This window comes from Pogona vitticeps, chromosome 5 (genome assembly GCF_051106095.1).
Source record: "Pogona vitticeps strain Pit_001003342236 chromosome 5, PviZW2.1, whole genome shotgun sequence".
NCBI classification, from domain to species: Eukaryota; Metazoa; Chordata; class Lepidosauria; order Squamata; family Agamidae; genus Pogona; species Pogona vitticeps.
In genome coordinates this window covers 112,162,495-112,186,763 of record NC_135787.1, presented here as the reverse complement: position 1 = coordinate 112,186,763, position 24,269 = coordinate 112,162,495, and the positions used below count along the sequence as shown (strand labels likewise).

Here is a 24,269-nt window from a genome sequence, read left to right as displayed (position 1 = left end):
GAAAGGTCTTTGCAAAAGTGGAGGATTAAAGGGAATTATGTGGAGATCAAGACTATCAAGGAATGGGATACTGCAGGTGAAAAGAGGCAGTGCCAGCTAACCCCATGCATCAAAAGCCAAGCCAAGAAGAAGGGCAATGAAGATTGTGTTGGTGTTTGGGTAAGTAATCTATTTCCTAATTACACAAGCCTTTATTAGGATTTTTTTTCTGAAAATCTGCCATTCACAAAGCCTGTCAATTTTCTGAAGTTTACCAGAATTTAGGAAAAAAAATATTCTTTTGAAGGGCCACTCCTGGTCTGCAACCCCTCACCCTACATGGCTAGGAGTGCAACCCCTTGCCTCACTTTTCCCAGCTCTGCTCCTTGCTATAATAAAAAAGATGGCATTTTATAAAAGCACCCTAGAAGGTGCTAATCTGAATCAGCAACAACTGGAGTAGCAACACTTCAGAACCAAAGCTTTTACTAATTATGTGTGAGGTATGCACACATAAAAATGGATGAGAGAGAGAAGAATTTTTTTTTAAAAAAAATCTGTAACTTCAGGAAAAAGATCAAGAAATTTTACCATACTGGGCACCCACCAACATATCATGTTTCCTGGGCCTTCCGGTCCTTGTTTTCTGACGGTGCCGAGGCAGACAGCTGGGTTTCTAGGGAATTTCACCTTCTGTACTAACAACTACATCAAAGGTCAATGCGTCAAAAGAAGCTGACAGAGACTGCCCTCAAGGAATATTTTTAACATGGAAATGCAGCTAGAAAGCCTGAATGTAGATAAAGGTAGCAGGTGGGCACTTTAATGTTTACAGGGTAGAGAAAGGTGTCTAAGAAAAAGAGCACCAAATGTACATTCTGCTGGACTAGCATTATACTAGCTTGAGGAGAGACTGTCTGCCTTTTAAAATATGAATTACGGGCTAAAACACCAGGAAGTGCCCCTCTTCATTCCCCCCAACTGTAAAGCATCCAGCTAGAAAGGTGGACACACATTAAGAAGTTAAGATTTTTTTTGTAATAATTCACATAAAGTCATGATTTTCTTGCTTGCATGAATGCTGTGCTTCTAACCACTGCCCCACAGAAGCATATGTGCTGAAGATTTCCCCTTTCTGAAACAACAGTATGTAAATCAACATCTAGAAGGAAAGTTGCTGCACTGAAATTGACTCAGCTTCTATCTTTGGGTTTGGTCACAATAGAGAGAGAGAGAAAGAGGAGATAAATTTCAGGTTCATACATTCAACTATAGTTAGAAAAAGCAAGACTGAATACAGCTCGGGTAAGATGGTATGAAAGTACTTTTCGCTCCATAAGACGCACCTTTCCATTAGACGCACCAATTTTTAGGAGAAGAAAACAGGAAAATATAATCTGTTTTCTTCGCTCCATAAGACGCACAGACTTTCTACCCCCCTGTTTTGTGGGGGAAAAGTGCGTCTTATGGTGCGAAAAATACGGTAACTGTCATGTGAAACAATAGCAATGTAATGAAACAGGGGACAAAGTGGTTCTTCATAAGAACCTAACTGTACATTGGGGGGTTGGAGTGGGGATCTGCCTTACCTCAATTGTTACTAAAAATCAAAACTAGAGAATATTCAACAGACATAATTATTTTATGTGTCTATTTTCTCCATTACAGCACCATAAACTGTTGTCAAACTGCTATGAAATGTGTGGACCACTTTCCCATAGTGTCAACAGAGGCAATTAGAGGGAACCAAGTTTTAAAGGCAAAATTGGTGATGTTTTTTTTTAACAGAATGATCCCATTAAGACTAGCAGAGGTTTTCCTACTGACTCAGTAATATATGACTGCCTCAAACCTTTCTTGGCACATATTCACTCTGATACTAATTGTAAGCAGTCCCCAAAGAAGTCTCACACTAATATGCAAGGTGCAAGACAGTAAGATGGTTTATTATTATTACTATTGCTATTACTCTTAGTATTACTATTATTGTTATCATCATAAAAGGAGCTAAATATCATTTGTATATTGATATATAGACCTCTGCTTTAAAAGTTGAAAATCATGATGCACTCATATTTGACTAAAATTTTTTTGAGAAGAATCAATTTCTAAAGCAGGATGGTGGCTTATTGTTAAAATATGATGAACATCAACTGTCTGGGCAGAAATGTAAAAGAACACACACACATCTTCTACAAAAATGTATATTTGTGACTCAGTTCTCATAGGGCACAGGTTACAGGAAAGCATACATTTATATATTAAGACATCATATAATGAATGGTAAACAGTTTCCTACTATTGATACAGCTCACAGCCAATTTAGGCAAAACAAATGATAAGATACCATATATGGACAAGCTGAACAAAACCTGATTGTTTAGATGTTATGTAGCTTTGCAACCCATCTTCCAACATAAGCCATCATCTTTACAGCCACTCAGTGACAAAAAGTTCAAGAGTGGACTTCATGGGCTCAGTGCAGAACTGAGCCTGAAATCTCTCACCTCCAAATTGTACTAGTTGATCTACATAGGCTACAGGGGTGATTCAAGACAACACCTGCCTAATGATGAGTCGACACTGCCAGGCTTTAGACAGGCTTCTCTGTGCATGCATGTGGCACTTCAGCTCCTAGCATTGAGAGGGAGGGCTATATTTTGTTCCTTTTGTATTTGGCAAAAGCTGTAAATAAAGTGAAAGGTCACGGCTGAGTTTAGTATTTGTGCAACATACAGCACCAAGCAATTAGGTTAGTGCAGGCTGAATGACATTTAGCAAAATATAGAATGTCATTTATTAGGAGGGTGTGATAAATTAGGTTACCCAGTTGAGCTTGCATTTTGGGGGAACTATTAATCTAAATAAAGCCACACACAAACAGGCATGCTCTTCTATAGTGGTGGCACTGAAGCAGAACTGAGGCATTGCAGCCGCAAGGCAAGGAAGGGAAAGGGGGAAATTTCCTAGCGTGGGAGGCAGTGAAAAAAAAGAGGGGGACAGACTAACTCCTATCGAAACAAACAGAAGCTCATCCAATGCCACTACTCTTGTTAGCCCATGCAAGCAAAGAACAGCTGATTTGCTGTTGTGCATTTTATTGAAATGTGCAAAAGCATATCTCAAAAAGCTCACAATATCTCTTTTAGATGGTATCCTCTGCCACATCAAATCTTGCTGCCTCACAGTGTCTAGGAGAATTTTTGGAGGTTTACTCATTAGCCAAGGGATTCACAGTTTGCATACCTAGCTGGACACTTCCTGTCTGACTTCCGGTGCATAGGTAGCTACATGTTCTTTGTCCACTGGCCTCCTGTTTACATTTTCCTTTCTCAACCAAACTACTGTTTGTAGTTTACACTAGAAGCAATGGACGTGGAAGCACAACTACCCCTCAATTATCTGCTATCTTTCCTTTCTATATCCATACACCCGGCTTCATGATGGCTTGTATAATAGAAGAGCCTGGTACTTGTCCTGGAGAGCAAGCAAACCCATCAGCTTGTTTGATTCCAGTCCCACTTCAGGGACAGTTCACACATTACATTTCATATATATCTTCCTGCGAAGACATTTCATCATAGCTCCTTGGATGGAATTTGTGAATGTGACAAACTGATTTCCAGTGATGCATGCCCTATGGATCACAGGACTGGCCCCAGCTGCCTGTTCACCATTCGGCTTGTTTCTATGATATGTGAAGTAGTCCCTGGTTCCTTTGTCAAAAACAGGGTTGTTGCTGGGATTTATGTTCTCTGAATGTGCTCCCTTGCCTTCGACCAAGAGACCAGGCAACCCTCCACCTGCTTTGAACTGCTGATGATGAAATGCCCCCCCCCGGGATGCAGAGGAGGGGTTCTCTGCCACACGCCTCCTTGGATGTGGTTTGTGAACTGACTGAGACAATGTGGGGATAGCCATTCTTCACATGGTTGGCAGCCTCCACTCACAGGCAAAAGAACTGAGACTCTGCCGGAAGAGTCCCCCCAGGCTAACTCGGTTAATTGGTTTCTAGGCAGACTAGCGATGCCAGTTGCAGCCTCACCCCAAGGATAATAGCAAGTAGTCGTGTAGCTACTTGAACAAAAAAACTGGGGGGGGGCAGAGTGAGGAAGGAAGCAGCCGTGTGCCACCTGGCTCTCTCTTCTAACTAGGACTCACTGATGTCAGCTATCTAATGCGATGAGGGCTACAGACAGAAGGGGCTCTTGGTGAAAGCGCAGCTTTGCCGCATGCTGCCAGTCGCTGTGAGCGTCACCAGCAGACAAGACAGACGTCCTGGCATCTGTGAGCTGTAACTGAACCACAAAGGCCAATAACAATCTCAGCTTGTCTTTGGCATGCAGCTGTTAGTTAGAAACAGCCGGTCTGTTGGTCTGTCGACATATTACTAGTCTGGCTCTTGCTTTACATGCTGATCATAAACACAATTCTTAATAAACACAGAGGTCTTAGGACTCGTCATTAAGCCTAATTCTTCACTGTATGGTTCAAAGCACTAATGAATTTACTTGGCTGACAAGCAGCTTCATTCAATCTAGATTTGAAGTACGATTATATTATTGGGCTTCGTGCGTGGGCTTCATCTCTTCTTCCTCCTGTTTCATTATTTCTCTGTATCACATTGTAAGGCTGTGAGTAGGGCTTATCTTTTTTAAAAATTTCACAGAGTGCTTAGTTTCCATAACAATAACATAACGAATTCTTAACTTTTGATCTAGTGCTTTTTTAAGTCTTGGAAGTACACATGGGTGAGGTAACCTTCTAAATCTCATTTAAAAATTTAGATTTTATAATTTCTGTGTCCATTCTAAAATTGAACCCATTATCAGAAACCTGACCCTTTCCTATTCCAGATGACATCATTAACAATAATGGGGGAAACAGAACTCCATTTTTTCCAAGCCTCCTTCCACTACATGTTTACTGCCTTGCTCTATAAGAAGCAATGTAGCAGCGATATATCTGTTAGTCCATTAACATGGCCCTCATAAATTCTCTTTCATAATACTCCTTCCATACAGCTTTCTTTCTTACTTCCTTGGGCTTTCTGTTTTCATCCCACTTCTGTATATTTCCTCAGGTTATTCTTCCTCCTCTGCATTCTGTAGTATTACCGTTGTCATCTAAATTATGCAGTTCCATGGAAATTGATCCTGCATGCTCTTAGCCATGCTCTTGAACCATTCCCAGGACTTGATACTTGATAAACCCTTTTAGACCTCTGAGCATCTAGTGCTCCATGTGAATGTTTTTTTCTGCAGACCACAAGCACTGCCTGTGCCATCATTATTTATTTATTTATTTATTTATTTACAAGATATTTTTTTTAAGCCGCGTCAAAGTATGCTCGCCCAACTTGCTCATTGTTGTGTTTACAGCATACTTCTATGCATGCCTACTCAGAAATAAGTTCAACAGAAATCAAAAGGGCTTATTCTCAGGCAAGTGACCCCAAAGAAAAGTTACAGAAAGTTTAAATTTTAAATACGTTCTTTCTGGGCAAAAAGTAAAAACTTTATGTTTGTCATTTCTTAAAGTGTTGACTCAATTCCTGGAAGTTCAGACACATTTAATACTATATATATATATTTAAAGATAAAACCACAAGCATCTAGGAAAGATGCTATAGTTATGATGCTCAGTAAACATAAAGATGACCCTGTTTGATCTTTTCCTCTCTTCCCAGCATACTCTAGGGTTTATGGAGATTTGTCCTTTATCCTTGTAAGCTGTTTTAAGTTATTTAGAGTACAAACAGGCCAAAGAAAAATGTGGAGAAAATATCTTCATGAGGCAAGAGGTAGCCCTCAAGTCGAAGGTAGGACATCATGAACCCTTTTTCAACCTTGACCAGATCTTCCGTTTGGATAGCTTTGAGAGTATAGTTCTGCTTTCCCACTCCTGGGAACACCACACATGAACTCTGCAGGGCCCCCAGCAGGACATGTCACTCTGGGACCAATTTGCTGTTTTTCATTGCTATTAACATAATTAAAATGAAAACCATGACTGACCTGTGTTAATCTTTTGCGACTGGGTCCGTAGCTTCCTGCCTGCTTTTGCCAAGTACTGCAGACCCCTTGCTCTTACTTGATTTCCAGGCTGAACAAAAACAATTTTGCTAGCTTTCAAGGCATGTGTTTATTTCTCCACCCTTTTACTTGGAGCAGATTGCAGGATATTCAAGAAAAGATGATGAACAAGAGACATGCTCTCCTGTTACCTCCAGTGGCTCATGCTGAAGAGAACATTTTGGATGGTCTACATCTCTTCTACAATCCCTAGCAAGTGTATTCGAAAATTAGTTCCTTTTACTTTTTTTCCCCCCAGTAACATGAAGGAGGCCAAAAGATTCCCCAGTGTGCCTTCCTAACAAGGGCTGGACTCAATTATCCATAGAGTCCCTTCCGGCTCAGCATTTCTAAGAGTATAGCATAGGAAGAAGCCATTACAAAGTGGATAAGTATAAAAATTAGATGTGTGATAAGGTACAGAGGAAAACTCAGATGGAAGTGGAAAAAAGTGAGGGACATACAGAGCAAGGTTGCAACTCCATGGCAAGCTGAATCACTCCAATTTGGCTTTCCTGCAATTTGATTCCCAGCCTGTATTACGGCTGAATTTGTAATTAGCGATCACACAGGGGCTGTGGATTGATTCTGGAGTTCATGTTCACACTCGATGTAACGCAATTCAGATTTCAGCCCACAGCCCTCCTTCTTTCCCTCCCCTCTCTGTTCCCACCAGTTAAACGAAAATGAATACAATCTTACATGAAGGAGACCACTTTTTATATCCAGATCTTCTTGGAGAAGATTAGTAAGAGGATCTGTACTGATATATTAGCTCAGGAGACACCATCAGTTTGGTGTGCGTTCCCAGCAAGTAAAGTACTATAACAATTCACTCCAATATAGCACACAACACCTGGGGGAAAAAACACCAAGCTTGAGAAACTGTATAAAATATTTATGCATGGCCTTACAACAATGGAAATATACAAACACGTGAAGCTGCCTTCACTAGGAGTTGTACTATTGGTTCACTTATTTTAGAGGAGTATTCACTTAACAAATGTATTTCTTCTGCCTTTTCTCCCAGAAGGCAGTTTACTATTTGATTTAATATCATGCTATGAAAATAACATCACAAACAGAGCAACCACAATAGCAACAGCAATGACAGCCCCAAAGTTACCTGTAAATTATTCACCACTGACTCAATACAGGAAACCACAGCCTTGAGTTTGCATGAGCTGAATAGGGCTGTTAATGATAGGACATTTTGGAGGTCATTTAGTCATAGGGTCACCAGAAGTCAGAGGTGACTTGACAGCTCATTAGCAACAACAATCAATTCACCCTGCTCCATCCCTGACTTCTGGAACAGAACACTCTAAAACCTAAAAGGAACATAGCAAGATAAAAAGGGAGTTCAGGGTTTCCACAGAAAAATGCCCTGTTTGGAAGCTGGCCTCTGTAGATTAATATCTTTGTTACATTTATATCCTGCCTCTTCCCCAAGGAGCTGGCTGTGCGCGCGTGCATGCGCGCGCGCACACACACACACACACAAGATAGCAACAAACCCAAGATCACAAAATGACCTTCACCACAGAGTAAGGACGTGGATCTCTCCAATCCTAGTCTAACACTCTCACCACTATGCCATTCAACCTCTCCTATTCAGCTTGATCTTTTCTGCCTACCACTGAGTTACACTCCCAGTTTTAGAAACTACCAAGGAAAGTGATAAGATCAATGGACACTGTAAGCAAGCGACTAATCCAGGAACACCCTACACATTGTATACACAAAACTGATATTTATTTAATGTATTTGCAAAATAATCTATGAGATCTCTTTTGGCCACAAAATTTCCCAGGACAGCTTGCAATTTTGCTTAACATCTTTATAACGATGACAGCCTAAATTCACTTCATGAGCTACAGAATAGAAACATACACACGTTTAACATTGATACCCTTAATTTTCACTGCAAAAATTTCATTTCCAATTTGGTAAAATAATCCATTTATTCTAGGCAGAGTCATCAGTACCCATATTGGTTCATTTTAATCTTGCTTTGTCTTATACTGTGCCTAGGGAATGTAAATTACTTTGCTGTGAATTCCCTTGGCTATACTAGTGCATGAACTGCTGATGTCACGCACTGACATGTTTCTCGGGGCAACACTACAGGCCATGTTCTTCTCTTATATCATGTCCCCTGCAGGATTCAGCTCTCAATTAATCGTTCATGACAATCCAGCTTCCTACAATATAGTCAGCCTGGTGATCAGTGAGGGTTACAATACTATGCAATGTCACTGTAGCCTTTAAGAGACAAAAAGGTAATGCCATAGGTGCAACATGTCTTGCTTGCAGATAAAACACCTGTACATCACTGAATGGCCCTTTCAATAAAGCAGGAAGGCAAGCGAGAAGCTATTCCAAGACACAAATGGTACAAAGAAGCCGTTCAGGTTCAGAAAATAACAAGGGAGTATCACACAGGCATAACAAAATACCCTGGGGAGAGAGTGGTGCACTGAGAAGCCATGCATCCTCCCAATTACAAAAGAAGAAGAGGAGGAAGAGGAAGAAGAAGAAGAAGAAACACACAGTACCTTATTAGATTAAAGCAGAGAAGAGTGCGAAACAATGCCCTCTTTTAATACAAATTTCCAAGCAAGTAGCTGTCCTGTTCCAAAAACAACAGAGGGTCTTGTGGCACCTTAAAGACAAACAAGTTTTATTTGGCATAAGCTTTTATGGATTAGAGCCCCATTTCTTCAGATGCCTAAGCAGGACCTTTTTGGCCCAACTATAGAGTTACTACCTTGGGGGGCAAGGCTGGAGTGATACCCCAGTAGATGAAAAGAGTTGCTTTAAGGAGGATCACCCCTGGCAAAGTGGCTGTTTCCACTGTGATCAAACACATCTCTCACCATCTAATCACACCTTTAGTCTTTAATGTGCCACAAAACTTTTTGTTGCCTTTCAGTATATTGACAATGGAAACTGCACATAATAAATTAAAGAACATTCAATTCTAAATATTCACTTACAAAACTGCAAAGCAAGGGTGTTTTTTGTTTGTTTGTTTGTTTGTTTTGAAAACCTCATAAGCACAAAATATTACTGAAAATCACAAGATCAGATTCCATTCAAATCCATTTATGGTTATCTCTTAACACTGGGAAAGCATGTGTGCAAAATGAATGATGGAATTTCAGAAGTATATAATATTTCTTGGCATCCTGCAACACTTCCCTCAATACAGCCTCAAGTATTCTTCCTTGATTTGACTGTTCAGGTGTGCTGGAGAGCAGAGTTAAGCCCTTTACCTCAGCCTCTTTCAAACTTCCATTCCTCTTAGAGATGTCCAAACACTCATACTCATTTTTCTGTTTCAGTGCTTTCTGTTTTTACAGTGAACTACCTCAGCAACTGTTTGCAAGCCAAGTAATTAATTATATCACTGATTTCTATGGGACAAATGGATACAGAGGGAAAGGACAATAATCCACTTACAGATGAAAAGAAATCAGAACAAGGAATACATACCATGAACAGATCTGAGAATGCAAACAGTATGTAATTCAAAAGCTAGGAGATGAAGTGCCAAATTAACCCTCATATACTAGGATCAAAATTTGCTTTGCGTGACCATGAGCATTTTCTCAATACAATGAGAACTTCATTTTACTGAGGGGTATAAAAATGTCCCATGTCAAAAGAAGTTGTTTGTATGCTTGGGAGCAAGTCTGTTCTAGCTAAATACCCTAAGGTAGGAAAGGTAAGGTGGAATAAAAATACAATACAATCAGATAAAATAGAAAACACACACTCATATCATGTGATCTCAGTTTTTCATGACAAACACTTCGCATAAACAGCTCACAGGTTTCCAGTCGTGCCTGTTCATGTTTATTGTTTAAACAGTCGAAGCTTTCGATAGCAATATCCTGCGCCATCATCATCAGGAAGATGGCGCAGGATATTGCCATTGAAAGCGCAGATTATTTAAACAATAAACATGTATTGACATGACTGGGAACCCAAGAGATGTTTATGCAACACTCATATTATGTTTACTGCCTACCATGAATTCCAGTCTCACCAGTGAAGACATCTGCATCTTCTTCATATGGCAACAATATATCAAGAACTCAGAATCTGTCAGTTCTGCTTTTTGCATTGCAAGAGACATACTGAACCCAAAAGATTTCATTGGCATTGTTGCATCATGATTTATCAACATCAACAACAAAGCAACAGGACTTTTTTTCAATATGTTATGTTGATGGGACAAAAGGCATATCCCAATGGCAAAAATTAACAGATTGCTGGGGCTTTTTTACACTTGACCTTTTTTGCTTGTAGGGGGGAAAGGCAAATAGCAAATGGCTCAAACATAGGAAAATTATTTACAACTGTACAGGTAACAATATTCTAGAATACTGGCAATGCATGACTCGTTCTGTGTGCATTTGACAACAAAGCATGACTGTGGAAGGTTAGAAAACCCCACCCCAGAGCATGAATGTAAAGGGAAACGAACAGGAGAAAGCACAGGATAGGTTCTTTCAGAGAGAAAAAACTGCAGTATCAACTGTCAACAACAGAACAATCATCAAGTATCACTGGCTGCTATCTGTACTGTATTTTTAAATTAAAACTCCAGCACAGTCAGCTATTTTGTGGTTGTCATTCAAGAGTGTTCGCATTAATGGGCAGTACAGAAGTGGAAACAATAAACAAACAAACAAACAAATTGTCTCTCATATTGCCTCTGCGGTTTATCCAGTTCTATAAGCATTTTTGTCAGGGCTTTGCTATCCATTTCCCCAACATATGGCCCTCTTTTGCTTCCTTTGATCAGGGTTTGAGGATCTGATCAGATTCACAGCACAGGCATCAAGGTATGAATATTCCACAGTGAATTTATGTGCCTGTTTGCCATTCAGCAGCAGGTTCCCAATCTGTCAGTCAAGAACCTCAGTGTTTGCTCCCATCTACCTAACTAACGAGATGGCCTTCCATCATAGAAAGTCACAGGTTATCATAATGTATGTATCTCGCCCAGGGTGATCCTGCCCCAGAGTTCATAGATAGAAATAAAATATATAGCACACACACTTTGAAGACTCAAAGAGAGTGAATGAAGGAGCAAATAACTCAATAATTAAGAATAAGCAGCAATGGTCAACCCTCACTTACCACCAGGGCTGTAGATCTATTGCTCAGGAGTTTCTCAATGTCTCGAGCTGCACTTTCCACCAATTGCCGTGCATTGTTGGCTTCTACAGTGTATAGATGTGTGTTTTGTAGATATATCTGAAAACAAGGAAAGAAAATAGGACACAGTCAGGCACTGTTATGAGGCTAAGCTTGGGGCCTGGACAATCCGTGGACCAGAGTCTGAACCCAAGGATGTTACGCACTTTCAGCCTTGTTTCCATTGCATGTTTTCGAATCCCATCGGCCTTCATGTCCTGATCTTTGTTCTTATCTGATTACAAGACTTTTTTCTCACACACTCTCATGGAGATTTATACTAATTTCCTTATTCCGTCATACTTTATATATATATTTACACAGTCTTGCAGGCATACAGGTCTCTATGTTTGTACATATTCTGCAACAGTAAACCTTTTTTTAGCCATTCACATTTTCAATATATATACTTGGTTCAATTTGTGTTTTATTTCTCCAGCATCCGCTACAAGTTTAATAAGAGCACAGGTTTCTATGGAAGGGTGTGCTTCGTCTTGCCGTTACTCTCAGGGAGATGCAAAATGGGCAATTTGATGGGAATCTCCAAATGTTTCCATTCCTGCCCAACCCACCATGCCTAATAAAGCCATTTTAAAATTTAATTTATTTATCTATTAAATTTGTATCCCGTTCATTTAGACAGCGTCTACTCTGGGCGGCTCACAATAAAATGGATTAAAAACAATCAAATAATATCAATTTAACAACAGTAAGAAAATCATTCAAGATGGAAAAAAGGGATAAATCAGATGGATTCATTGAATTCAAGTATCTCTCTTTGATTCAAGGTGTGGTTAAAAGGACAGTGCATGAACAGGCACTTTTACACTGTAGGACAGACATGCTAATTCTCTTTGATTTTATATTAAATGTCTCAGCTGTCTGCTAGATCATAGTGTCCAAAATCCTGTTGCTTAGTGCAGTAACTCACACTAGAGCAAGCCCATAGAATCAATGGGGATTTGGTGAGTTAACCCCTCCAAAAATTTCATTGATTGAAGTGGGCCACTCTAACTGTGACTTACTATGCTAAAATAAATCACAGTTAGTGTACGCCCACTTGAGTCAATGCAGCTTGTGAAGGAGTTGACTCACCAAATCCCCACTGATTAAATGCACCTACTCTAGTCCAACTTATTACACTAAGCAATAGGATTTTCATTATTACGTATAATGCGCCTACTGTTACATGGCTGTTCCATCACCAAGCAAAACATCGGTATTTTTTTCTAAAAGCTATGATTCTGTAACTAAGGGCCAAACTATATGTAGATCTACCAAGTAGTTCACTTGAAAACAAACAAAAACTGTGAAGTTAGCCCTCTGTACCCAGTTGTGATTCTAATGTGGCTTGGAGCCCTATGTTTGCACGTTGTAGTACCAAAATGTAATTCATCTATTTTAATGGATCATTATTTCGCAATACAAACTGCAGACATGGGGGGGGGCTCCCCTGAACTGGGACTGCAGCTGGGGGCAAAAGTGTTAAAAACACCCCTTTTTTCTCCCTCCCATAATGTTCATTATGTGATTTAGACTTTTCTTTATTTACCTTGAAGTAAGAATGTCACAGTTCCTAGGTATTCCTTTAAAATAAAGTGCAGCACTTCATTTCTCTAACTGTCCAGGGGAAATACAGACGTTTGCTGGCAACAGCTTAATAAACCAGTTTCAATATAAAGGACTATACTGCCTTTACTGTGTTTTTCCTGACCATAATTTTACAGGTTAGGGGTACTCATATGTTCGCTATTCAAACGGCCAGCCGAGGCAGGGCAGTGAGTCTATAGAAATGCATTCCTCCTCACTTGACGTTTTACAACTAAAGGGTTCTGCTTTAGGGAACAGTGGCAATGCAAGAGAGGAAAATGAGGAGTCTAAATGGGGTGGACAACTGTAGCCCTCCAGCTGCTTTTGGCCTAAACTCACATCAGCCCAGCTGGCATAACCAACAGGGAGGGATTCTGGGAGGTGCAGGAACAGGGTCTGCAGGGTCATTCTTGCCCAACTCTAGTCTAAAACTGTGCAGAGAGTCTACAGAGGTACAAAAAGCTCCCTGACGCAGAAGCTCATCCTTATTATACAGGTGTAATGAGGACAATGACTGAAAACAGGGTGTGCTTGTTGTCACTCTAAGGGAAATAAATTGCAGCTTGGAGTGCTTATGGGGTGGTCTGGCGTGGCCTATTTCCCAACAGTCACATCTGTGCTGAAGCTGGACCTTTTTGAGCTTCCACTTTTGGTGTCCTGGCTGCAGTCATTCCCCAGAAGATGGAAAAGTTTCCTTCAGAGAGATGGCTCTCATTAAAGCAACCTTTGCAGCCATCTGATCATACCCTAACTCTCCTTCTGTATTCGTCTCTCAATAAAGCAGAAAGATCGTATAGGGTTGAGGCATGTCTCTGAACAGACTCTCCTGAATGGCATCCGGAATCTGCATGAAGTGATATGAAATCCAAGACAGCTGTGCTGTATCATGATTAGGAATGCCTTTGGTAAAAATGCTATTTTTTTGTTCCTGTTTCCCGTATAAGGTAGAATGCATCTAAAGATGGATAAACAGTACCTGTTGATTAAGAATACAGTGAACCAACGGCCCTTAAGTCTATGCACAAGATTTAAAAAAAAACACTAAGGAAAACAAACATTCAAATTAATTAATATCAACAGGGGGTGCTACTACCAACCTCAGGGCCGTATGCACTGCTGCCAAAGCTGCAGACACCTCAAGGCTCCGTGAGCAAACATGGAAAATGCATTTACAAATTCAACACATGGCTGGAGTTTACACAGGCCTTACGCCTCTGCTTAATGGGTGTCACATTGTCTTAAGGGAAGTAAACCCAGGCAGTGCAAACACATGCCTGGTCCCAGAACTAATATCTTGGCCATGTCCCAGCAGCTTCTAGCAGAACAGATTTTTAAAAGAAAACAAGATTTTACAAATCATTAACAAGCCCAAACAGCAGTTCCAAGCTACTCCAGTTGCAGTTCCACAGGAGACTAAAGATGTGTCCGGATAACTGGATCCATCGAGGGCCATTTTGCAATCCCGGAAAATAAGAACCTGCATTATTTGGCAGACAAGATTATCTGCCCATCTAGCATGGCAGTGTGCAAAGCGTACTTCACACAACCTGCTAACTGGTAACATCAGGGACTGAACATAAGACATGCATTTCCTCTATTACAGTGCTGAAGCTCCTCCTTAAAAGTGGTGTTCCAAAAGCCACCTGAACTTTAAAAAAACAGACAACAAATGTGTATGTGGGGGGGAAGCAATCAATTTCAAATGTTCCCAAGCTATTTCTTAAAAATATATCCCCCCCATTGCCTCAACTCTGACAAGATTCAGCTAGACTGTGGATCTCTTTGCATTCTCTCCTTTCAGTGTACGCAGAAAAAAGATCTTTGCCTCTTCTGGATCTCCATGCTTAGAATTAACTTTAGGATTAACTATTGCCTGTCACCCTTCTTGACGTGCCTATGGTTGGCAACTTTTAGCTTGAAAACTCTCAGTAGTCCCAGACTGGTGTCCCAATTCTTGAGTGAATTATTCCAACCCATTCCATCTCAACAGAACAAAAGTTTGATTTCCAAAAAAGGAATGGAGTCTCCTTGGAGAAGGAAAGAATGCTATTCCTTCACATGTCAATAATCATTTCATATGTCAACATGCAATTTATAAGAAAGGCAGCCTCTAACAAAGGCCTACGTGTATTTTCTTAATTACCTGGGTCAGTATTTATTTCTTAAAGTTCTACTTTAAGAAATAAACACTGACCCTGGCAATATATATAGCAAACTTTTAAGTCAAATGGATTAAACAAATATGTAATATACACTCCAAGATCTAAAATCTGAAAAGCTGCCTGATCAAGTGTGAAAAGCCTAGTGTTCTGTACCTGGCTTCAGGAGCTGTTCTAAAAGATTGTGCCTGAATAGATAACTGTTGCTGCAGTTTAAACCATATAATTTACACTGTTTAATTTAAGTGTATTTTCAATTATTTTCTGATGTTTTAATATGATGATAAATGGTGTTGTTTAATATGGCATCAACCTTTTGTCTGCTATCACAGTAGGGCAACTACTCAACTAGTAGTTACAATTTGTTTGCTTGCAGTTTGGTGTTCAATAAAACGTATCACCCACTCTTACATCTATGTAATCTTGGGGGCCACACAGGCTTTTCCTTGTTCTTTCTACTCTAACCAGCTTTCAGATATGTCAATATATAGGTATGCTTGCAACAAAAAAGACCATGGTATTGACATTGTTTTGCAACTATTTTTCAAATGCTGTCATTTACTCTGAGCTAATGGTGTGTAATATTTTTTGCACTTAGATACAAAGCAACACAGAAATGCCACCCCTTCCATCCAACGTGGGTGAGAATAAAAAAAAAGGCAGCCAAAGCACCCAAATGTTCTTCCTTCCCCCATTTTCTCAAGGACACATCTTTTCAAAATGCCACAAAGAAACACTTACCTCATATGCTTTTAAGGCTACCTTGGGGAGCTGGAACGCTTTTGTTCAAAAAATGGAGAAGGGAGGAAGAATGAACAAGAGGAAAGAAAGGAGGGGGAGAGGAGCCATGTAGCAAGAACACGTCTTATACTATATGTCTGACACACTGCCATAGTAGCTAAGGCGTGACACTTCTCAGGTTTCTTTTGCAGCTCTTAATGAAGTGGGTGGTGGTGTTTTCCAACAAACTTGCAATACAAAGATATATGGCCTTTGTGTCTGCCCAGTCACCAGTCACAAAAATGGGATGCTATGCCATTCCTGACCACAAACATCACTCCACTGGGATGGGGAAAAAAAAAAGAAAGAACTGAAAGCCTTCCTCATTATTTGTTAACTTGCCCTGTCTAATCTGAAATTAGATTAATTCACCCTGTTTATCTGAAATCTGAGAACTTATCCAGCAAGAATTTCTTTTGCTCCAGTCTTTACATGTGGATGACAAGGATTCTTCTCACACATACACAAGAAAAGAAAGAAACTAGTGTATTTATTTATAGCATGCACATTTGTAGATTAAAGCCAATGTTTTCTGATGAACTCTAGTCCACAAGAGATTAGGCTGCAATATATGGGTTAGTCTGTAAAATACCATAAGGGCCTTCTGAGGTTTCTGCTAGAGAAAATTAGCAGTTACCCCTTTGGAAATCGGGGTATCTAGAACAGTCTGTGTCAGTTCTATCCATGTACAATCATAAATCCATTCCACCCTGTCTTCTCCCACTAGTTTTTAAGCGCACAAAAACATGCATTTGAATTTAACACATTTCCCCCCCTAAAATACAAACTGAGTACATATATATTTTCCCTTTAAAATAAACATTCTTGTATGTTTTTTCCCTGTACGATATGCATTTGTGTATGAGCTAGAAATTGTACTGCAAAATTTGGAGAAGTAAGGAAGGGAAAGCATACCTGTTTCAATTTAAATGACAAGCCAAGAAATATGAATTTGATCACTTTGCATAACAATTTGGAATATATAACATTCTCTATCATCTGTACCAGAAATCCTTCATAGATGGTATAGCTTTTTTGTATCTTCTCAACAACATACACCATCTCACAAAATAATACATGCTCCAGCATATCAAAATGAAAAGTAATGGCTTTTGTATCATTGCAATGCATTCCCGTCTTTTCTTTTTCTTTCTTTCTTTCTTTCTTTCTTTCTTTCTTTCTTTCTTTCTTTCTTTCTTTCTTTCTTTCTTTCTTTCTGAGGTGTTGCTGCTTAAACATACTGCAGTCAATTTATGCAAAGAAAAATACTGCATAGGAACCTGGAATGTAAGATCTATGAACCTTGGTAAGCTGGATGTAGTCAAACAGGAGATGGAAAGAACAAACATCGACATCCTGGGCGTCAGTGAACTAAAATGGATGGGAATGGGCGAATTCAATTCAGACGATTACCATATCTACTATTGTGGGCAAGAATCCCATAGAAGACATGGAGTAGCCCTCATAGTCAACAAAAGAGAATAGCTATACTGGGATGCAATCTCAAAAATGATAGATACAATGATTTTGAAATGAATCGATGGCAGACCTTTCAACATCACAGTAATCCATGTTTATGCACCAACCACCAATGCTGAAGAGGCTGAAACTGTCCAATTCTATGAAGATGTACAACACCTTCTAGAACTGACACCAAAGAAAGATGTTCCATTCATTATAAGGGACTGGAATGCTAAAGTAGAGAGTCAAGAGATAAAAGGAACAACAAGTAAGTTTGGCCTTGGAGTTCAAAACGAAGCAGGGCAAAGGCTAATAGAGTTTTGTCAAGAAATCAAGCAGGTCATCACAAACACCCTTTTACAACAACACAGGAGGCGACTTTACATCACCAGATGGGCAAAACTGAAATCAGATTCATTATATTCTCTGCAGCCAAAGATGGAGAAGCTCTATACAGTCAGCAAAAACAAGACCTGGAGCTGACTGATCATCAGCTTCTTATAGCAAAATTCAAGCTTAAACTGAAGAAAGTAGGAAAAACCACTGAGCTAGTCAGGTATAATCTAAACCAAATCCCTTATGAATACACAGTGGAAATGAAGAACAGATTTAAGGAATTAGATTTGGTGAACAGTGTGCCTGAAGAACTATGGATGGAGGCTCGTAACATTGTACAGGAGGCAGCAACAAAAACCATCCCAAAGAAAATGAAATGCAGGGAAGCAAAGTGGCTGTCCAATGAGGCCTTACAAATAGCAGAGAAGAGAAGGGAAACAAAATGCAAGGGAGATAGGGAAAGTTACAGAAAATTGAATGCAGACTTCCAAAGAACAGCAAGGAGAGACAAGAGGGCCTTCTTAAATAAGCAGTGCAAAGAAATAGAGGAAAATATTAGAAATGGAAAAACCACAGATATGTTCAAGAAAATTGGAGATATTAAAGGAACATTTTGTGCAAAGATGGACATGGTAAAGGACAAAAATGGTACAGACCTAACAAAAGCAGAGGACATCAAGAAGAGGTGGCAAGAGGAATTATACCAGAAAGATCTGGATGTCCCGGACAACCCAGATAGTGTGGTTGCTGACCTTGAGCCAGACATCCTGGAGAGTGAAGTCAAGTGGGCCTTAGAAAGCATGGCTAACAAGGCCAGTGGAGGTGATGGCATTCCAGTTGAACTATTTAAAATCTTAAAAGATGGCGCTGTTAAGATCCTACATTCAATATGCCAGCAAGTTTGGAAAACACAAGCAGTGGCCAGAGGACTGGAAAAGATCAGTCTACATCCCAATCCCAAAGAAGGGCAGTGCCAAAGAATGCTCCAACTACTGTACAATTGCACTCATTTCAAACGCTAGCAAGGTTATGCTCAAAATCCTACAAGGTAGGCTTCAGCAGTATGTGGCCCGAGAACTCCCAGAAGTACAAGCTGGATTTCGAAGGGGCAGAGGAACTAGAGACCAAATGGCTAACATGCGCTGGATTATGGAGAAAGCCAGAGAGTTCCAGAGAAACATCTGCTTCATTGACTATGCAAAAGCCTTTGACTGTGTGGACCACAGCAAACTATGGCAAGTCCTTAAAGAAATGGGAGTGCCTCACTATCTTATCTATCTCCTGAGAAATCTATAGGTGGGACAAGAAGCAACAGAATGCTAAGAATCTCCCCTTGTATACAAGCAAAAGAAAAGGCAGGAGAAACCACAGCATCACTTCCCAAGTTCTGTATTACTTGCAGAAAGAAGGAGGCGAGAGAGGGTTTTCATCTTCTTCAGCAATCATGAATCTCCTGGCATATCTACTTACTGCTTAGGGATTCGACTATTATAAAGTAATTGAAGCTTAAGATCAATACCTGTAGCACATATTTGTAAAACTAATAAACTTTTCATGAGGGATCAGAGAAATCAAAACTTAGACGGGTGGACATAGACCAATAGAATATATGAATTTCACCACCATGGTACCTTTGAGATTAATTGAAATCCAGTAAGAAAACTTACACCATAAAAGGCTGATAATTCCATCCATCATGGTGGCAGTTTGGTTTGTGTGTTGGTTGTTTTGGTTTTTTTTGTGTTTGTTTTTAAAATTAAAATTTCATACCAACTCCCTCAAAGGGTCTTGAGGGTCCCTCGGGATCCCTTTCATTGTGGGGAAGCCATGGGTGGCTGTGGGATGGGGAAACTGTTTGATTTGCAAAAACTGCCATCACCAGCCAAATCAAGTTCTTCTATTGGATTTCAGCCACTAATTGAAACAAATATTGTAACAAATTTAACAGACTGCCACAATAGCCTTGCAAACTGGCATCATGATTTTCATATTCCATTGATGTATCTACAGGCATTCTCTATTCTAAAAAATTATGTGCTAGACAGCAAGTCTTAGGAGCAGACCAGTACTCAGAGATAACATTGTTGACACCATGCTTTCTATAAAACATTTTATTTCCCAGGATACCTATACACACAGTACCTTTCCTCTTCTCCTCCTGAACCATTCTGACATTACATATGCAAAAAGAATTCTCCCAGTATTTTGCTACTTTGTGGACAGAGACACTGAATATGAACTCCATAAAAAGGGGGTTAAAAAACTTAGAGAGGGAAGTGTTCTCCTTTCACATTTCATTAAAATGTTCCAGAAAGTTTTTAGGTAGAATTCTGTAACACATCCATATAAAGCAGAAATGGAGCTTGAAAAAGTTACCTTTTTTGAAACACAAATTTCAGGATTTCCTCAACCAGCATGCCATTTGGGGATTCTGGAAGTTTTAGTTCAAAATGTAAATTTTCCAAACTCCAAGTAGACGCATGCATGATTTGTGTATCTGCCTGCCTCCATGCTTCTCTATGTCCTGAAGGGAAAACTCATGCATCTCTTCTACTGTGAGATTTAAAAGCTCCAAATGTCAAAATAGCTCATACATCCCATGACAAGAAATGCACAAATTTCTCTCCTGGAAGCTGGAACCCAACAATGGAAGCCCAATTTAAAGAAAAATATTGCAAAATTATAGAAGCCAAGTCAGTCATGAGCTTGTTTCCCCTATTTAAGAACTATCTGAAGCTGCTTTCAAGTAGACACCCCCAAACCCCAAATTAAGTGCCAGGGCCTGTCCTTGTTTGCTCGCAATGCAAGTTTTACCATGGTCTATATCTTGTGAAACATGAACCGCAGCCCCTCAGCAATTTCATGTTTGACGTGATTAGACAAGAAAAGATTACATCCCACACAGTTTCCTTTTCATACCCATGAAGTCTAAATAAAATGTCAGCTGTTTTCAAAATACGCCATCGCCTTTATTATTTAAATTAAAATAGACTCAAGAGAAGAGGAAATGCCCTCCAAGATAAGCTACAGCTTCAGAAATATTGGCAGATTATCTTCCTGAGCTATTATTGTCAATATTAAGGGATATAAAGTGGGATATAAAGTGACCCTATTAAAATATGTTGGTTTCTTGGTAGGTTGGAGGGGTTAAAATTGAAAAATTACAGCTTGTAGCCACACAGCAAGACTGCCTTTCAACTGGAACTTGAACTGTGGTCTTCAGCCTAGATGAGTTATAATTAATGGATTTTAGCCAAAGAAATTCCCAATCTGACCCTCTAACTGTTAGAGTCTAACAGAAGGAGAATTTGCTCTTAATTGTCTTGTGAATTTTTCTGTTTATGGTGTGTGTGTATGTGTGTAGTGTTTTTAAGTGTGGCCGGTAGCCATATTAAATTCCGGGTATGGTTTACATACCTGGCCAGTAAGTAAGTAAGTAAGTAAGTAAGTAAGTAAGTAAGTAAGTAAGTAAGTAAGTAAATAAATAAATAAATAAATAAATAATGATGATGATGATGATGATGATGATGATGATGATGATGATAATAATAATAATAATAATAATAATAATAATAATAATAATAATAATAATAATAATAATAATAATAATAATAATAAATGTAAATTGGCTAATACTGAATAGCATATTAACTAGGATTGATACTATGACCAGTATTCTATTGCAAAAATACAGAATGGAAAGGAAGTCTCCTCAGTGTCCTTTCTCTACTCCAGCAGTTTACCCATTGTGTGCCTGTGCTCACACAAGTCATGAGAGCAGTCACATAATCAGTCAAGTCATGGCTTGTCAGTAGGAGACAGAGATTTGACAGTTCTCCAGTCAAGGCCCCACTCTCTAGCCATTCTGCCACACTATTCCTCCTTGTCCATCCTAGGATAGGTGAGCCCAGAGAGGGGCCAGATGTGGTGAAGGTTATGGAACCTGACAGGAATAGTATCACCCAACCACAGCTGTCTACTCATATTTGGCCATATCTGCAAGAAGTCCAAAAAACCCACAAGGCTAGGTACCTAGAACACACGCCAAGCTTACAAAGTAAATTACAAACATGTCTCAGAAAATACTAGAGCAAAGTACAGTACAGAGACAGCCTTAAGGCCATTCAAGAGAAACACACAATAAAACAATACAGACTAAGCCAGACTACCTAATCCTCACAATTTAGTAGAGAGGTAGCATAGTTTTGGAACATGTAACAAGTGCATTCTTCCTGGCACAGCTTCATAAGGCACCAAAAAAAAGTCATGTGAGCAAAGCCCCTCCTTAGAGGCAGTCTGGGCTATCTAATCCATTTCTCCAATTTCCATTTATGCTTTAAACAACCCATTCCAGATGTGTTGTAATCCAGTGGTCCCCAACCTTTTTGCCTCCACAGCCAGGTTTGTGGGGGGGTATCCATGCATACATGGGAGGGGCCATATGTGTATCTGTGCATGCGTGGATGGGGCTGTCCATGCATGGGGGGGACATGAATGAGTCTCCTCTTGTGCGGGGGGAGGGGATTTGTCTCCGCAGCCCAGTCCTGGCACGGCCACAGACTGAGACCAGTTTGTAGACCGGGGGTTGGGGATCCCTTTTGTAATCAGCATCTTAATCCCTTTTCATGACTACCTGAAACATAAGGTACCTTCTGCCCCTTCCTTTTACACAGCTTTAATCCTTCTTAAATTTGCATGGGTACAGAGAAATAAGTGGACTGGCTTTTGAAGTAAAGAGTTAAAGTGAAGTTGTTAATTTCCTCTTCTTTGAAGTGCTCTTTAACAGGAGGTCAATTGAAGGTGTTAAGTATCCTTTTGTTCTTTGCCAATACTGACCCTTGATTTTTCAATCATCTTCCCAAGCCTTGAATTTTCCAGATGTCATCTTCCCTGCTTTCCTCATTTCTCAGTTTTTTTCACTAGAAATGCTTATACTACTTCAGATCTCCCATGGCAACCTTCTACTAGCTTTCCATTGAGTATAGGAGTGAGAAAGAAGGACTGAGTCTACCATGTCACTACTAACCCAAAGCTGAGCATTAAATATCTGAAAAACATATCAATTCTATTACCGAACTGGCCAGGTTTGCACAACACTGCTGCAGAATCTCACTCTTGCCTAGACATGTATGCGCATGCCACAAACTGTTTTAAATGGAAACCTTGCTAAAGACAAGTATAGGTTAAGAAAGGTAGCAGAGAATTAATATCCTCAAGGGTCTAAAGGTGAGCCAAGACCCCAAGAGGAAATGGCAGCAATATCGAGCTAAACAGCCTCCATCAAAATTACTTACATGAATACCCCAGCTAAAGAATGATTTCACAGAACAGCTCTCCTTTAGGGAGGCCCGATATATTAAATCAACAGCTTTGGGTTTTTATTCTAAAAGGACTGTCTGGCAGTCTGGGAAAGCAAATATCCTAGAATAGTCTGCCCATCTTCTTCCTGTTTAGTCAAGTGACCAATTTTGTATCCATTGTCTCAGAATTAATCAGGTTGGGATCAAAACAGAACAAGACACATGACTGACAAGAGGCCAGATCACAAATCACAATGTAAAAAGACACATAGCACCCATATTAGTTGTTGCATTCCAATTCAGGTTCAGGATTGGGTTCTTCTTGCTGTGTTGCTCCCTGAACCCTCCCATTGATCATGCTAGCTGGAGTTCCAACACCCTAGCCCAAGACAGTCTAAGAGATTTAAAGGTAATTTTTGTAATCCTTTATTTATCTTCTGGGATTATTTTCCCTACACATTGGTGGCTCCCTTGTCCACCCCCTCCCCACTTCCCTCTGTGTGTGTGTGTGATGTAGGGAAAGATCCTTCCTTTGAACCCTCTCAGCCATGCAAGTTTGCTTCCTTTAAGCCTGTATTTCCCCATATTAGTTATAGTGTATACTTCACTGTGAATCTGTGCTATATTTTAATTTTTTTGTATTCAAAAACAATTCTCCTTCTGAATAGCTCCGTGTGAGTGTGATAAACTTAGTCCTATCTCTGTCAAGATGTACTATTGCCGTAGTTCAAAGATCCCTTATGGGTATATCTCTGAACATGTGTGAGTGCACACATGTGGTCTGAGAGCATACCTGGTAACAGTTCTCTTCATTATTTTGAACCTCTAAACAATCATGAGTCTAAATCATGCAGAGACAGCATCCATGCAGCCTTTTTCCCACAGAGATGTTACCTCCTGAAGTGTTGCTGATAGAAATGACAGTAGGGCAAACAGCCTTAGGGAAAATATTGTGAAGAGAGATCCTGCTTTTCCTTTTCACATTATTATAACTAGCACATAGAAGCAAATGCTCAAAAAGGTGTTGATTATTCCCTATCAAGTGACTCCTAACTTTACAAAGCTAGATCATTAAAGTAAATACTAGAGAAAAATTAGAACCCTTCCATGTGAACTATTTGAATTTCTTGAGATAGTGATAAGTTATAATTGATAACAATGTAGGCATTGTAGGCATCCTTCAGTCTCAAGAGACTATGGTAACGTGCTCTGAATAGAGGTCTTGGAATAGCGTCTAGTGTGGCTGAGAAGGCCAATTCGAGAGTGACAATCCCTTCCACACTGAAGACAAATACAATCTGTCCCCTGGCCAGCTCCCTGATTTGCTGGGAATGCCTCTTTGTATCGGCCTGCTGAACAAGTGTCTCTTCAGATTAGGA

At 39.8% G+C, this 24,269-nt stretch overlaps 1 protein-coding gene across 7 annotated transcripts in view; it reads right to left on the bottom strand.

The window, feature by feature from the left end:
* The window catches only part of CACNA2D1 (calcium voltage-gated channel auxiliary subunit alpha2delta 1), a 540,926-nt gene that overhangs the window by 413,749 nt on the left and 102,908 nt on the right, over positions 1-24,269 (bottom strand). For all 7 annotated transcript variants that reach the window (XM_073000730.2, XM_078394287.1, XM_073000729.2 and 4 more), the window contains one exon: positions 11,208-11,324. In XM_073000730.2, coding sequence (XP_072856831.1) covers positions 11,208-11,324 — 117 coding nt within the window. The remainder of the gene's footprint in view (positions 1-11,207; positions 11,325-24,269) is intronic.